The 14583-nt window shown below is 40.2% G+C and overlaps 3 protein-coding genes across 3 annotated transcripts; all 3 read right to left on the bottom strand.

Annotated features, from left to right (window-relative positions):
* Positions 1-234: 234 nt before the first annotated feature.
* On the bottom strand, positions 235-3308 carry LOC115547146 (olfactory receptor 2A12-like). The gene is made up of 2 exons (XM_030361116.1): positions 2372-3308; positions 235-359 (listed from the first exon to the last, which is right to left on the bottom strand). The coding sequence occupies exons 1-2, from the start codon at positions 3306-3308 to the stop codon at positions 235-237; spliced, it is 1062 nt and encodes a 353-aa protein (XP_030216976.1).
* A 2977-nt stretch (positions 3309-6285) lies between these two features.
* Positions 6286-10860, bottom strand: LOC115547147 (olfactory receptor 2A12-like). The gene is made up of 2 exons (XM_030361117.1): positions 10816-10860; positions 6286-7278 (listed from the first exon to the last, which is right to left on the bottom strand). Exons 1-2 carry the CDS (start codon positions 10858-10860, stop codon positions 6286-6288), a joined length of 1038 nt encoding a protein of 345 aa, XP_030216977.1.
* Positions 10861-12353: 1493 nt separating this feature from the next.
* Positions 12354-13301, bottom strand: LOC115547858 (olfactory receptor 1C1-like). Its single transcript, XM_030362341.1, has one exon. The coding sequence runs from the start codon at positions 13299-13301 to the stop codon at positions 12354-12356; it is 948 nt and encodes a 315-aa protein (XP_030218201.1).
* Positions 13302-14583: the final 1282 nt, after the last annotated feature.

Here is a 14583-nt window from a genome sequence, read left to right on the forward strand (position 1 = left end):
TAATGAAGTAAAGTATATTTGATTATCCTATAACAGTGTGTTTGTTATGTTACTCAATAAGTGGGGTGGTTCATTGCGTTAATTCTTTCGTCTTTCTTTTTCTTTTCGAATGGACTTTCAGCCTTTTGTTACGCGGCTCAGACATAACAAAGAAACGGGGCAGGAGACAGCGCGACAATCCACGTTTCTTGTTTTAGTTGCGTGAAAAGCATGAATCAAAACTGGTCTTGACAATCAGAGCAAAACACAAATCAGATCTCCCGCCGCCGTCTCCCTGAGGCCGGGCCCACTTTTATCCGGTTCACGGGGACACGCCCCGTACGCAGGCACACCCCCATCCTGGAACATGTGGACCAGGCCTATGAGAGCAAAGGCAGACAAAACAAGTAGCACACACACATTGACAACTGAAAGGCCAATGTGGCCGTAACACCTTATATAAGATTAGGGTAGATAAGATATTGTTTCTACAAACTTCCGACAATATACTATACAACAGGGGTCGGCAATTAAGTTTGGCCTAGGGCCAATTTTTTTTCCAGCCAGCAGGTGGCGGGCCAGAACATTATCAAACGCTAGTTCAAGGAATTGTCTCCTCAGAGACAACGCAGCGATATCATCATGAGCAGTTCTAACTGGAGAGAAAATGAAATCCGCAAGCTGCTGATCAAGTGAGAGCAGGTGCAGTTGTATTAAACAAAGACGTTGAAAGATGGTGAGATCTACGAGAGAGACGCAGAGGAACTGTCCTTACGAGGATTTTGTCGGGATAAAAACCCCTATCCCATCCCTAACCCAAAAGTGGTCTACAAAATAAAGAATATGTTGGCGTTTTTTGCACACACATAGTTAATGCATTTGTAGCCTACACTCAGATGTGAACTCATTCTTGCATGCGGGTCTCTTCATTCATAAATAATAAAAACATTTGGGAATATGCAAATTAGTCTAGACTCTGTGCGCAGCCCCGCCTTCTCCAGTGAACCAAGAAAGTCTGCGCCGTGACGAACGGGGGATTTTATCCCCTCGGTTTTACACAGGAAACTTGAGATAAGACGGTGAAATCGGCGGGCATGCCAAGCCTTGACCGAACCGGCTTGGCAGTGTAGAAAGGCCTTATGCTGAAGAGAGGGCAGTAGTGCGCACCTAAAAAAGCAGCCAACCACTCTTAAAACACTTCACACAACACAACACAACACACACCACAGCGGGTGCTGACTGACTGCACACACACACACACACCACGGCGGGTGTTTGATACAATTAAATTCAAAAACGGTTGTGAAAGAAGAAAAAGTTCACTGTATCAGGCCCTTTATATTTAAGCTAACAGATATAGTTATTCGATATTCAAAAAATAAATAAAAAAGATCACATAACTTCAGAATAATCTGGCGTGCCAGATATTATGTCTGGCGGGCCAATTATGGCCCGCGGGCCGCCAGTTGCCAACCCCTGCTATACACAGTAACACATAACTATTTTCATTTAAATAATAATAATGCACCTATATATTACTGCAGCTCCTTGGTTATTTTCAAATAGTTTGAACAGCGTTTCACAAACAGAATCATGATCCAGCCTGATTTAATGTAAACATGACGTATTCAATGTGAAAATTGTAATGATATTGAATGAATAATTTGGGCATTCTGTAAAATCAAGACATGTTATCTTAAGGAGGGGATTTTATTTATTTGTTTGTTTTTATCAACCAATAGCTATCAAAGGATGTACAATACAACACAATATCTTAATGGCAGTTTGTGATTGTTTTATTCTTGTGAACATTTCTTTTAGAGACTGTTTGATTTCCTGAGTCTGTGAAACATAAATGAGACGGTTCAACGCTGGAGGTAAGACAGCAGCAAGAGACAATAATTATGCTGACATTTCAAGGTATTTTAGCATGTAATGTGAAAGCGATTAGAACAGGTTAGTAATAAATGGCCAACAACATAATTTGAGCACTGCATGTTTTAAAAGTCTTAATTCTGTCCAGGGCTTGGTCTATCTTTACCAAAGCTGCGGCAATGCACATGTAAGTGATCAAGATAAACAGAAATGGAACCCAAAGAATAACAGTTGCAAACAAGTTGGCAAGTGTATTATCAGCCTGATTGTTATTGCATGCAATTCAACGAAGCAGCCCATGGACACATCGATATCTGATAAACAACAATGATAAGCTCATTTAAGATCCCATTTTAACTTTTTATCGTATAGATCACACAAAAAAACATTGCATTAATTTCTCAGAATTAAATCAGAATTAAAGTTATTGGTCTTCAGTTAGAAGGTTTTTATACCAGAGAAAATTGTACTCTTCAACACAATATCTGAAATTAAATATCACATATTGATATTCTACAAATTTTTGATTGCCTCATTCTTTTGAACACCTTTTTCACAGACAGTTTGATTTCCTGAGTCTGTAGAACATAAATCAGTGGGTTCAAAGCTGGAGGTATGACTGCTGCAAGAGAAAGACTTATTATCCTTGCATTGCGAGGCATTTTAGCGGCAACATTAAAAGTGACTAGAATAGGTAAGTAATAAATAATCACCAACATTATATGAGCAGTGCATGTTTTAAAGGCCTTCATCCTATCCTGCGCTCCATCTATTTTAGCCAAAGCTGCACCAATGCACATGTAAGATATCAAGATAAAGAGCAATGGAGCCCAAATAATAAATACTGGTATCACTATGGAAATGATATCATTAGGCCGATAGTCATTGCAGGCAAGTCGATAGAGCGGCCCATGGTCACAGAAATAGCTGTTGATAACAACAGACCTGCAATAGGACAGCCGGATTAGAAACCCTACAGCTACTAACATGTCAAAGATGGAGATAATCCAGCAGGCAGCTACCAGTGAGAACATGGTCTTCAGACTCACAATGATCTGATAACGTAATGGAAAGGTGATCGCTATTAGCCTGTCAAAGGAGAGTAAAGCCAGATTAAGAGACTGCATGATGAGGATCACATAATAAAAAAACAAATAGGTTAAGCAGTTGCTGTACGAGATGTACTTGTGGTCGAACCAGAAGGTGTCGATAACCTTGGGCACCAGGGCGGAGCTGCCGACCACGTCTACAAACGCCAAGTTAAACACAGCAATATACTTTGGAGTCTTGAGACTGTGGTCGAAGCAGATCAAGGCCATCACTATCCCGTTTTCCATCACTGACATGATGTAGAGCACCATTAAAAATAAATAGTAGTAGTTAACATGGGGGATGCCTGAAAAGCCACTGATAATGAAGTATGCTGGCCTCACAATAGTCATGTTAGAGTCCATTGTATGATATCCAAGTGATGTCAGAGAGCTTGACCAGCTCCTCTGTCTCCCTTTCTCTCCCTCTTTTCAGGTTCATGTCTTAGGCCAGCAGTTTTATACCTTACTCTGACAGTAAAATGTCCTCCTCATCAGATACAGACCTGACTCCTGCCCCTTTGTCATCATTGGCTAAAGACCTCCTCTTGCCCAAAAAAAACCCCTGTAGAAACTTTAGCCGTTTCTCAATACCAAGTAGGGGTTTGACCGGGTACACGTGTACACGTGTAACCGGTTAAAATCAGTAAACGAAAACCGAAAAAAATACATAATAATAATAATTTTATCAAAAATAGAAAATAGGCTAGTATTTATTTAGCGATTAATAAAGCTACAAATGTTCCACTTGGACAACATTAAGGAGCTAATAAATGCATGCGATAAATGTTGGGTAACTTAACACCGGGCATAGGCTACGTCATGTAACGTGGCCACTGAGTCACATGTGTAACGTAACAGCCAATCAGCGTTCAACCGTCAAATTCAGTGCAGTGCAGTCCGGGGTGAACTGCAGCTTGGAGGAGAAAGTGAATGTTGCGTTTGCGACTCCCGGAGCTCTATATATAATATAATAGTATATAATATAATATTTGTATATATAATATCACGGCCAAAAGCTCTGTGCGCCTCCGGATGGCCGTAGCGCGGGGAGCTATCATAGGGATTGGGCTTCTCGGGGTTTGTTTACCGGCGTTGCTACGTTTCCGGTCTTGTGTGTTCCAACGGTTTATTAGGTAGGCCTATCTAATAAATCTCTGTCTATTCAATACTTCATTCACTGCCTCTTCCGTGGTCATTACAATATTATGAATACACTGCGTATATTAATATGAACATATCTCAAATTATCCCACAATACATGTCCTCATATTTTCTGCGTGGGCCGATATGAATATACTGCGGGTCCTCCGACGACACCTCCGCTGTGCGTCGGTGTCCTGTTCGCCCTGTCGGTGCTTATTTTCCCGATAATGACCAGCGTTCTATACATTATCCCTTAGCCTACATATATATTTCGCAGAGTAGGCCTAAGTAACAAATGTGTACAAAGTTACACATGTATGAAACCGGGCTCGGGCTCATAATTACAGTTAATGTGTAGGGCCGGGCTCAGACAGAACGTTCCCGTTTACAATTTTTTGTAACCGTTCACACCCCTAATACCAAGTACATAAAGTTCGGACTTCCAAGTACAAACTTCCGAGATCGGGAGGACGCAACTGAAATTGGAACAGCAGCGGATTCGGTTGGACAGATTGTATGTTAACTGTGCTACCGCCTCATGTAGGCATAAACTACTCTACAATATAAACAAATCATATAAAACAAAACCAAAGCCTCTTTCATTTTAAAATAGTATATCAATATTTTAGATGAACGGGCCTACATTTCTGTTATATTTCTAAAATGTTCCTATATAGCCTATATTATAGCTTAGATACAAATATTTTTTTAAAATAGGACTCTATATGTAAACGGTATATAGGTAGGTTTTTGACAGATGTCAGTGTCGTTTGTATAAATGAAAAGATACTAAGCGGCGAAATGCATCCTCGATGGAATGGCCAGTTTAAGTACGAATCAAGAACATTTCCAGGTTGTTAGACTATACTTGACTTGATGCAAACTTTTAATTGGAACAGTACTTGGGCTACCACTGATGACCTTTCACAAGAACACAAGTACACACGTACAGAAAAGAACGCAAATTGAGAAACGGCTTACATTTATTTCTTTGGTGTTTACTTTTCCATGATAGCTGTATTATTGTTGTAGTTTTAACTACTGCAGATTAATTTGTTTATATCAGCATCATTGTAAATATATCAGATTGAACAGAATCATTATCATTCTGTCATCAATACAACAGGGGGATTGATGTCCTCGTACTTCCCACGGCAATGTCTGTGCACGGCCCTGCTCAGGAGTGATTCCCATGGAAATATACAAATGAAATTGAATTGAAATTGAACCCTATTCATAAACACCTGGGTCAATATAATGATATTGCAACTGCAAAATGCATGAATATTAAAGGTGGCACATGGAGTAGTATGCTGATATTAATTAATGAAAAGATTATAGATAATGATGATCTTGATCATATTTGTTATTCAATGAATAGTAGTCAGCAGCATGCACCTTTTAACATTGGTTTGCCAGCCGCCAATAAACCAAAGAAGGAGAAGAGGTCCCGCCCGGACACAATATTTTTCTTGCTTGCATGACCAAAGCCCTGGGTTAGTTAATTCTTGTCAGAGACATTCTTTCTGCTTAGAAATACTTTATTAAACCAAACATATGATAAGCCTGGATTAAGATATTGTATGTACAAACCTCAGACAATCGTATATACACAGTAACGCAAGTCTTTTCATTTAAAAGAAAAGCCTTAACCCTTTTTTATATTTCACTTTGATTTATTTACACATAATAAATGCCCCTGGTTATTTTAAAATAGTTTTTACACTTTATTGTACAAACAGAATCATGTGCTAGGCTGTTCTCAATGTAAACAAGACACATTCAATGCGCAAAATGTAATGATATTGAGCTAATTATTTGGTAATTCTGTCATTTTATCGGCAGGAAAAATGTCAATAATATAATCGATAGCATCCTCAAACCAATATAGTTGCTATGAACAATGTTTGCCAGACCATACCTCTGTTTGCAAGATGCTTCATATCAACAGTCCCTAACCCCTCCCACTCAGTTCCCCGGCTTGCCTAGCTATTAGAGCAGTTAGAGTGAACAGAACTCTGTTATTGAGCTGAAAGTCTCTCGCCTACTAACTGTGAGGGCCTCAATCTTACATATTGCAGAGGTCAATGACATTTACATACATGCATGTTATCCCTCACTTGCATTCAACAATAAACGTATCAAAGTATGTACCATACAACACAGTATCTTAAATAAAATATTACAATTGGATCTTCTATTTCATAGCAATTTTTGATCGTTTTATTCTTTTGAACACCTTTTTCAGAGACTGTTTAATTTCCTGAGTCTGTAAAACATAAATGAGTGGGTTCAACACTGGAGGTAGGACAGCAGCGAGAGACATATTAATGATCCTGACATTTGGAGGCACTTTAGCATCCAAAGCCAAAGTGAATAGAATTGGTAAGTAATAGATTGCCACTAAAATCATGTGAGCACTGCATGTTTTGAAAGCCTTCATTCTATCATGGGCTCCAGCTATTTTAGACAGAGCAACACCAATGGACGTGTAAGTGATCAAGATAAACAGCAATGGAACCCAAAGAATAATAGCTGGTAACACTTTGGCAAGTATATAATTAGGCCGATTGTCATTGCAGGCGAGTCGATAAAGTGGTGCATGGTCACAGAAATAGCTGTTGATAACAACAGACCTGCAGTAGGACAGCCGTGTTAGAAGCCCTACAGCTATCAAGTTGACAAGGATGGCAATAATCCAGCAAGCAGCTATCAGTGAGAACATGGTCTTCAGACTCACAATGATCTGATAACGTAATGGAAAGGTGATCGCCACTAGCCTGTCGAAGGAGAGTACAACCAGATTAAGAGACTGCATGGTGAGGGTCATATAATTAAAAAACTCATAAGTTAAGCAGTTGCTGTACGTGATGTACTTGTTGTTGAACCAGAACGTGTCGATAACCTTGGGCACCAGGGAGGAACTGCCGACCACGTCTACAAACGCCAAGTTAAACACTGCAATATACTTTGGAGTCTTGAGACTCTGGTCTAAGCAGATCAAGGCCATCACTACCCCGTTTTCCACCACTGACATGATGTAGAGCACCAGTAAAAATAAATAGTAGTAGTTAACATGAGGGATTCCTGAAAAGCCACTGATAACGAAGTATGCTGGTCTCACAATAGTCATGTTAGAGTCCATTGTTTGTATCCAAGTTATGTTAGAGAGCTTGACCAGGTCCTCTCTCTTTACGTACTTCAATCACTGTCTCTTTTTCTCTCCCTCTGTTCAGGGAGATGTGTGGGGCAGCTTTATGTCTCACCCTGACAGTACATTGTCATCATCACCAGATACAGCCTCAGTAGCAGGCAGGAGGGGGGCCTCAGGGGCCTGGGCTCCAGCCCCTTCGCTCTGATTGGCTAAAGTTCTCTCACCCAAAATAAATTAATTAAATCATAAAATGATCCGATGTCTGAGCCAAGGCCCTATTCCATCCATGCATTGGATGAATGGATAAACTCTTTCACCCAGGAGACTGGAGTTCATGTCCCATATTATTATTTTTTAAATATTATTTTCTTATTGGTTAGGCCAAGTAGTAACCAATAAAACTAACCCTGGACATGTAACAGTGATGGAGGGGATCAGTACTCCAGATATAGAGCTGCTGGCTGTAGGACTGAGGCCCTATTATCTGCCTCAGGATTTTCCTCACTCCATTGTTGTTGTTGTTGATTTAGCATCCAGGGGGATAAAATAGAGATAGAAGCCTTGTACAAGTTGCCAGGAGTACACCTAAACAATAAACTGGACTGGACGGACAACACTGAGGCCAATGAGAGAGGGGCAGGCTGGTTGCAATCTGGTGAAGGGAGGGCTTTCGGCGCTTTGACGCACTTGTCTAATAAGTCCAGAGTGTCAAAACGATTTCAGAGAAAAAGGGAAAAAGGGATTGTTCGGGAATAATTGCCGTTTCATCTTCAGATTATTCCTGATGAGGGTTTAGTTTCAAGGCTTTGAATGTGTTTGTTTTTATTCACATTGTCTTGGCAGCCCAAAGCAGCAGGAACTCAATGCAATTGTGTTTATAGAAGACTTTTCCATATAAATCCATGTACCTTACTCTTCCATTTTAGTGTCAAATAGCTTTGTCCCAGACATTTGAGATTTAAAGGCTGTGTTGCAGGGTTTATTTTCCAAAGAATTTGTGCAAGTTGCTTGTTGGTAATAAAGATTTAAAATGTTGTTTATTGTGCGTAATGTTGTTAGGTATCACAAAACGGAATGTAATAGAAAAAGTAGGTACTATTTTAGCGGTTTGCTATTGATTCTCATTTCCCCCAGAATGTATTGCATGACGTCACGTTGGGGAGACACGGACCAAAGCCGCATTGAGACCCTTGAGAGTAGAGACTAGCAAGAGAGTGTTCAGCAGGTTATACAGATACATAGATAAATACACAGATAATATATATAGTTAGTATATGCTACACGTGAACCTCCTAAGATGGCGCAATTTGACTGGTTCGCTATCTCAGGATATTGGGCAATATCCGATGATTGACATCTCAAACTCGATATTGTTTTCATCGCAAAATGTCCGCTAATAACAACAAATAACCCGCTAATAAAAACAAATAAATCCCTGCAAAAAGTGTTATCTTGTTTACTTTTGGAGTGTTCACGTGTAGCATATCCTAAAACATTTAATTAACAATTATTCACCTCAGGCTCCGTGAATAATTGTTAATTAATAGCCTAGATAGATAGATAGCCTAGTCAAGTCTTTATTAATACCAAACGACACACATCGTCGGGAATTCATTTAGGTGATTCGGCTCACACAGTATAGCCTACAAGACAACACAGAACAAGGGAGACATGAAGTCTGACTGGACATACACAAAATACATCAGATTAAAACTAGACACATGCGTTGATAGATAGATAGATAGACAGATAGAAAGATAATTAAATATGTTCTATTATTTGCCTTGCGGAGCCAGCCAGTCCAGTGCTCATATACAAATTAGCCATGTGCGCCTAACAAGCGAAAGCTAAACCAGACTGTATCAATCACATACTTTGGGTCCATTCTAACTTATGGTAAGGGGCTAGTCTTTAAATCTTTGCAGTGACTGAATGTTGATGATAAAAAGGATTGTTTAGCATAAGATGAGTGTGTGCGACTGTGTGTGTGTCCTTTCCGGCATACTGCATGGTTATGAAGGCCTTGTGGTTAGTTGTGGTCTTAGTAAAGCAGCCTAGCCTTGGAGTTGGATAAGTAGGAGTACAGGCGTGTGAGAGTGAGAGAGAGAGAGAGCACCCCCGCCGTGGTGATGTTTGGCTTGTTGTGGGCTGTCTGTCAGCATCCGCCGGGTTGAACGATATGCTTTGTGTATGTGTTCAATGTACATCTGTCTGGTCGTATTTGCGGTAGATTGATGATTAAATAATGTCACACCACGATCGGTTATAATTGCAGGCACTCATTTGCAAGTGCACTGATTGCGTGTCCGATAGGCCAAGTTACCCCATAGCTAGCATTATGCCTTCTATTTCTAGATCTTCTGACTAAGTTTACCGGTACTTAAGACATAATCGCTGTCGCTAGATTTAAATAAAACGTTGACTTTCACTCGGTGCTATTCACTGACAGTAAAATAATAAATAAAAGTGTCGTTATTGTATGCACTGCTGTTCATTGACTAGTTCCAGCGCTCTGCGTTGCTAAATGACAGCAACTCTCCACTCATTATCCTCTGACCATGCATTTAATTGGTTTTGACCGCCATCAGTTCTCGGCAATACCCCATTCGCCCACTCATGTCTGACAGCTTTTGAAGTGCCATCCGCAACACTCGTCATATGATGTCGAGTCGGGCTAATTAGAATAGCCCATGTGCAATGGAAAAACCAACTCTGCAAAGTCAAAAATTTCAGAGGACAAATTCGACATTATAGGTAAGTTATTTCTTCCATATTTTAATTTAACAATCTAACAACAATTTAACAACAGGCTTAGCGAGTGCATTGCAAATACATGAAAAGTAGAAATACAAGTCATCAATCAATTAGACCTTCGATTTGGAACTTGGCCCGACGATGTGTGCAAATCTCTCAACAACAACACTTTTGAAATCAGGTATTTCTCAATAACAGCTGTTGAAATCAGGTATGAAATCAGGTACAATTTTAATACCTGCTGAAATAAATAAATAAATAGGCTTCAATGCCGAAAGATACAGGCGGAGTAATTCGACAACAACAGTGCCGAAAGATACAGGCGGAGTAATTCGACAACAATAGTCCTAGAATATGACCTTGGGGCAGACTACTTTACGACCATGTGGGCGTCTTATAGCGCGGATTGCAATTCTTATTGCAGCCTGCAGGGTTATGCTAGAAACATACGGAAGGACGCGGTCGTTGAGCTCCACCGCCCCACATTGCATGACACGTTAAACAGAACTCAACTAGAATGGCCACCATCAATTTGATAACAACAGACCAAAAATAGTCGGAAAGCCTACAGAAAAAATAGATAGTTAATGTGACAATCACATTATTAATAATAAACTTGGATCAATGATTTACTGAGGAACTATTTTTTTGGGAGCATGCTTTTGCAGGGAGTTCGCCGCCCCACCTACCCATATGGACGGCACGCGCCTGTATATATATATATAAATATATCATAACATCCTCCGAAGATGATTGATATATGACATGATATCGTTCTCAACAAACGGTGTTGCTTAGCCTAAAGCTCATCCGTTTTACCTTTGGAATTTCTCTACAGCAGACATTCTCCACTTCGTTGGGCATTGTGGCATAATTCCCACAGGTGCACCTAGGTAGTAGGGATGTTATAAGTTATAACAGTGTATTTTGACGGACAAATGTAGTCAACAATATGCCATGTCGGGACATAAAAGCTTGTTACGGACGCTTGAATAGTATGAGTAGTCTACTAGCTGCAAGCTAAGTCAGAAAAGCTGGGCTAAATACATGATGAATCGCGTGTGCATATTAATATTATAGCATAAACAAAAACTTACCACTGTGAAATGTCCTGGTCCATTCTACGACTAACAGCGCGCTCGTCATTAGCGTCGTCAGCTCCATTATCGCTTTCGGGGTCCGACTCAGGCTCAAATTGGTACGGTAGCACTGAAGCCATAGTAGACAGAGTGACAGAGTGCCTGAAGAGACGTCAGCACCCTGTCAGCACCAAGATTCTAAATGCCTCAAAATTCTAAGCAACAGGGTGTTTCACATAGGGGTTGTAATACTCATAATAGGGCCCCTTTAAGCCCTATATAAGATTAGAATAGATAAGATATTTTGTATACAAACTTCCGACAATTTACTCTACACAGTGACACGTAACTATTTTCATTTAAAATAATAACACACCTTTATATTTTACTTTATTTACGCATTACTACAGCTCCTTGGTTATTTTCAAATAGTTTGAACAGTGTTTCACAAACAGAATCATGTTCCAGCCTGATTTAATGTAAACAAGATGTATTAAATGTGAAAATTGTAATGATATTGAATGAATAATTTGGGCATTCTGTTCAATCAAGATCTTAAGGAGGGGGATTTAATTTATTTGTTTGTTTTAATCAACAAACAGCTAACAAAGGATGTACAATAAAACACAATATCTTCATGGCAGTTTGTGGTTGTTTTATTCTTGTGAATATTTCTTTGAGAGACTGTTTGTATGTAAAACATAAATGAGGCGGTTCAACGCTGGAGGAAGGACAGCAGCAAGAGACATTAATCATGCTGACATTTGGAGGTATTTTAGCATGTAATGTGAAAGCGATTAGAATAGGTTGTTAATAAATGGCCACCAACATAATTTGAGCACTGCAGGTTTTAAAAGTCTTTATTCTATCTTGGGTTTGGGCTATCTTTACCAAAGCTGTGCCAATGCACATGTACATAAGTGATCAAGATAAATAGCAATGGAACCCAAAGAATAACAGTTGTTGGCAAGTGTATTATCAGCCTGAATGTTATTGCATGCAATTCGACAAAGCAGCACATGGACACATAAATATCTGATATCAACAACAATAAAATCTTTTAAGATCCCATTGTAACTTTTTGTCATATAGATCACACAAAATTACATTTCATTAACTTATCCAAATTAAATGGGTTGAGTTATTATTCTTCAGTTAGAAGGTTTTCATTCCAAAAATTCACTGATTATTGTTCAGACTACTATTACAAATGTTTTGCCTAACAAAAAATGTACACTTCAATACAATATCTGAAATGAAATATCACAAATTGATAATCTACTTCAATAAAATTTTTGATTGCCTCATTCTTTTGAAGACCTTTTTCAGAGACAGTTTGATTTCCTGAGTCTGTAGAACATAAATCAATGGGTTCAAAGCTGGAGGTATGACCGCTGCAAGAGAAAGACTAATTATCCTTGCATTGCGAGGCATTTTAGCGGCAACACTAAAAGTGACTAGAATAGGTAAGTAATAAATAATCACCAACATTATATGGGCACTGCATGTTTTAAAAGCCTTCATCCTATCTTGCACTCCAGCTATTTTAGCCAAAGCTGCACCAATGCACATGTAAGATATCAAGATAAAGAGCAATGGAGCCCAAATAATTAAAACTGGTAACACTATGGAAATTATATGATTGGGCCGATTGTCATTGCAAGCAAGTCGATAGAGCGGCCCATGGTCACAGAAATAGCTGTTGATAACAACAGACCTGCAGTAGGACAGTCGTGTTAGAAGCCCTACAACTATCAAGTTGACAAGGATGGCAATAATCCAGCAAACAGCTACCAGTGAGAACATGGTCTTCAGAATCACAATGATCTGATAGCGCAATGGAAAGGTGATCGCTATTAGCCTGTCAAAGGAGAGTAAAGCCAGATTAAGGGACTGCATGGTGAGGATCACATAATAAAAAAACAAATAGGTTAAGCAGTTGCTGTACGAGATGTACTTGTGGTCGAACCAGAACGTGTCGATAACCTTGGGCACCAGGGCGGAGCTGCCGACCACGTCTACAAACGCCAAGTTAAACACAGCAATATACTTTGGAGTCTTGAGACTCTGGTCGAAGCATATCAAGGCCATCACCACCCCGTTTTCCACCACTGACACGATGTAGAGCACCAGTAAAAATAAATAGTAGTAGTTAACATGAGGGATGCCTGAAAAGCCACTGATAATGAAATATTCTGGCCTCACAATAGTCATGTTAGACTCCATTGTTTGATATCCAAGTGATGTTAGAGAGCTTGGCCAGCTCCTCTCTGTTTAAGTATTTCAATCGATCTCTGTCTCTCTTTCTCTCCCTCTCTCCAGAGTGATGTGCGGGGTGAGCAACTTTATGGCTCACTCTATAAAAGAGTGAGCCATAAACATTGTCCTCATTGTCATCAACACCAAATACAACCTCAGGAGCAGACAGGAGGGGGGCCTCAGGGGCCCGGGCTCTGGTCCCTTCGCTCTGATTGGCTAAAGTTCTGTCGCCCAAAATAAATTAATTTCATTGTAAATATATCAGATTAAACAGAATCCAGTGTTTCCCCTACCATTGTTCAGGCCTGGCGGGCCGCCAGGCCAACGAGCGCCCCCGCCAGGCCAACAACCGGCCAAAAAAAAAAAAAAAATTAAAAAAGAGAAAAAGATTTTTAAAAAATAATTTAAAAAAAAAAAAAAAATGCGGTGTTGCGCGTGCGCAGATGATGCCCCATCATAACGGACAATCTGACAGCATTAAGTAATATCATCATTAGCATGGCACCACCAAAAAAACGTAAAAGGGATGAAGGACAAAAAGGTATTTCAAGGTTCTTCCTAAACACGGTGCCAAACGAGAGTACAGGTGGGGAAGAAGGGCGAGTGACAGGTGTGGAGGAACAAGTCAGAGGGGCAGAGGGAGGAGATCATTATCTCCTCCCAACACTTGTCAGTGTTGAATCATTATCAACCTGTGATGGCTAAGCAAGTGTTTTATATGGAAATAACCAACAAATACTCTAGCATCCCGTGAAAAATGTATAACAAATCACACTATCAGCTCTTACCACCGGGCCTAAAAAAAATTCTAGGGGAAACACTGGAATCCTTATCCTTCTGTCATCAATATAACTGGGGGGGGGGGGGGTGTCCCCATACTGCCCCTCACAACTGACTGACCTGATCAGTGGGGTGTTCCACAAAGCCGGTTTTATCACATAACCGGGTAAGTTAACCCAGGGTTTGCGGTAACCCTAGGTTTTCCATTCCAAAATGAACACGGTGGGCCCTATCTTGCATCCGGCGCAAGTGACTTAGTCACTGGCGCATGTGTCGTTGCTAGTTTACAACTGGCGCAGAGCGTTCTTTTCCACCAGCGCCACTCGCCGGTAAATTAGGGATTGATCATGCGCCGCAAGGGGCGGTTCGGCGGAAGGAGGAGGCGTGTTCTGGCGCAAACGGTATTCTGCCGTCTCTGAATACCATTGCACTACTGACCAGGAAATACCTGGTTTAAAGTCAGTGGCGC

The sequence above is a fragment of the Gadus morhua genome, chromosome 7 (assembly GCF_902167405.1).
Source record: "Gadus morhua chromosome 7, gadMor3.0, whole genome shotgun sequence".
NCBI classification, from domain to species: domain Eukaryota; kingdom Metazoa; phylum Chordata; class Actinopteri; order Gadiformes; family Gadidae; genus Gadus; species Gadus morhua.

Coding starts and splice junctions, on each gene's coding strand:
- LOC115547146 (XM_030361116.1), bottom strand. CDS start 3,308: ATGGACTCTAACATGACTATTGTGAGGCCAGCATACTTCATTATCAGT. Junction 360..2,371: donor AATGAGGCAATCAAAAATTT/GTAGAATATCAA, acceptor TTGCTCTCATAG/GCCTGGTCCACATGTTCCAG.
- LOC115547858 (XM_030362341.1), bottom strand. CDS start 13,301: ATGGAGTCTAACATGACTATTGTGAGGCCAGAATATTTCATTATCAGT.
- LOC115547147 (XM_030361117.1), bottom strand. CDS start 10,860: ATGCCCAACGAAGTGGAGAATGTCTGCTGTAGAGAAATTCCAAAG. Junction 7,279..10,815: donor GCTGTAGAGAAATTCCAAAG/GTAAAACGGATG, acceptor AAGTACGTAAAG/AGAGAGGACCTGGTCAAGCT.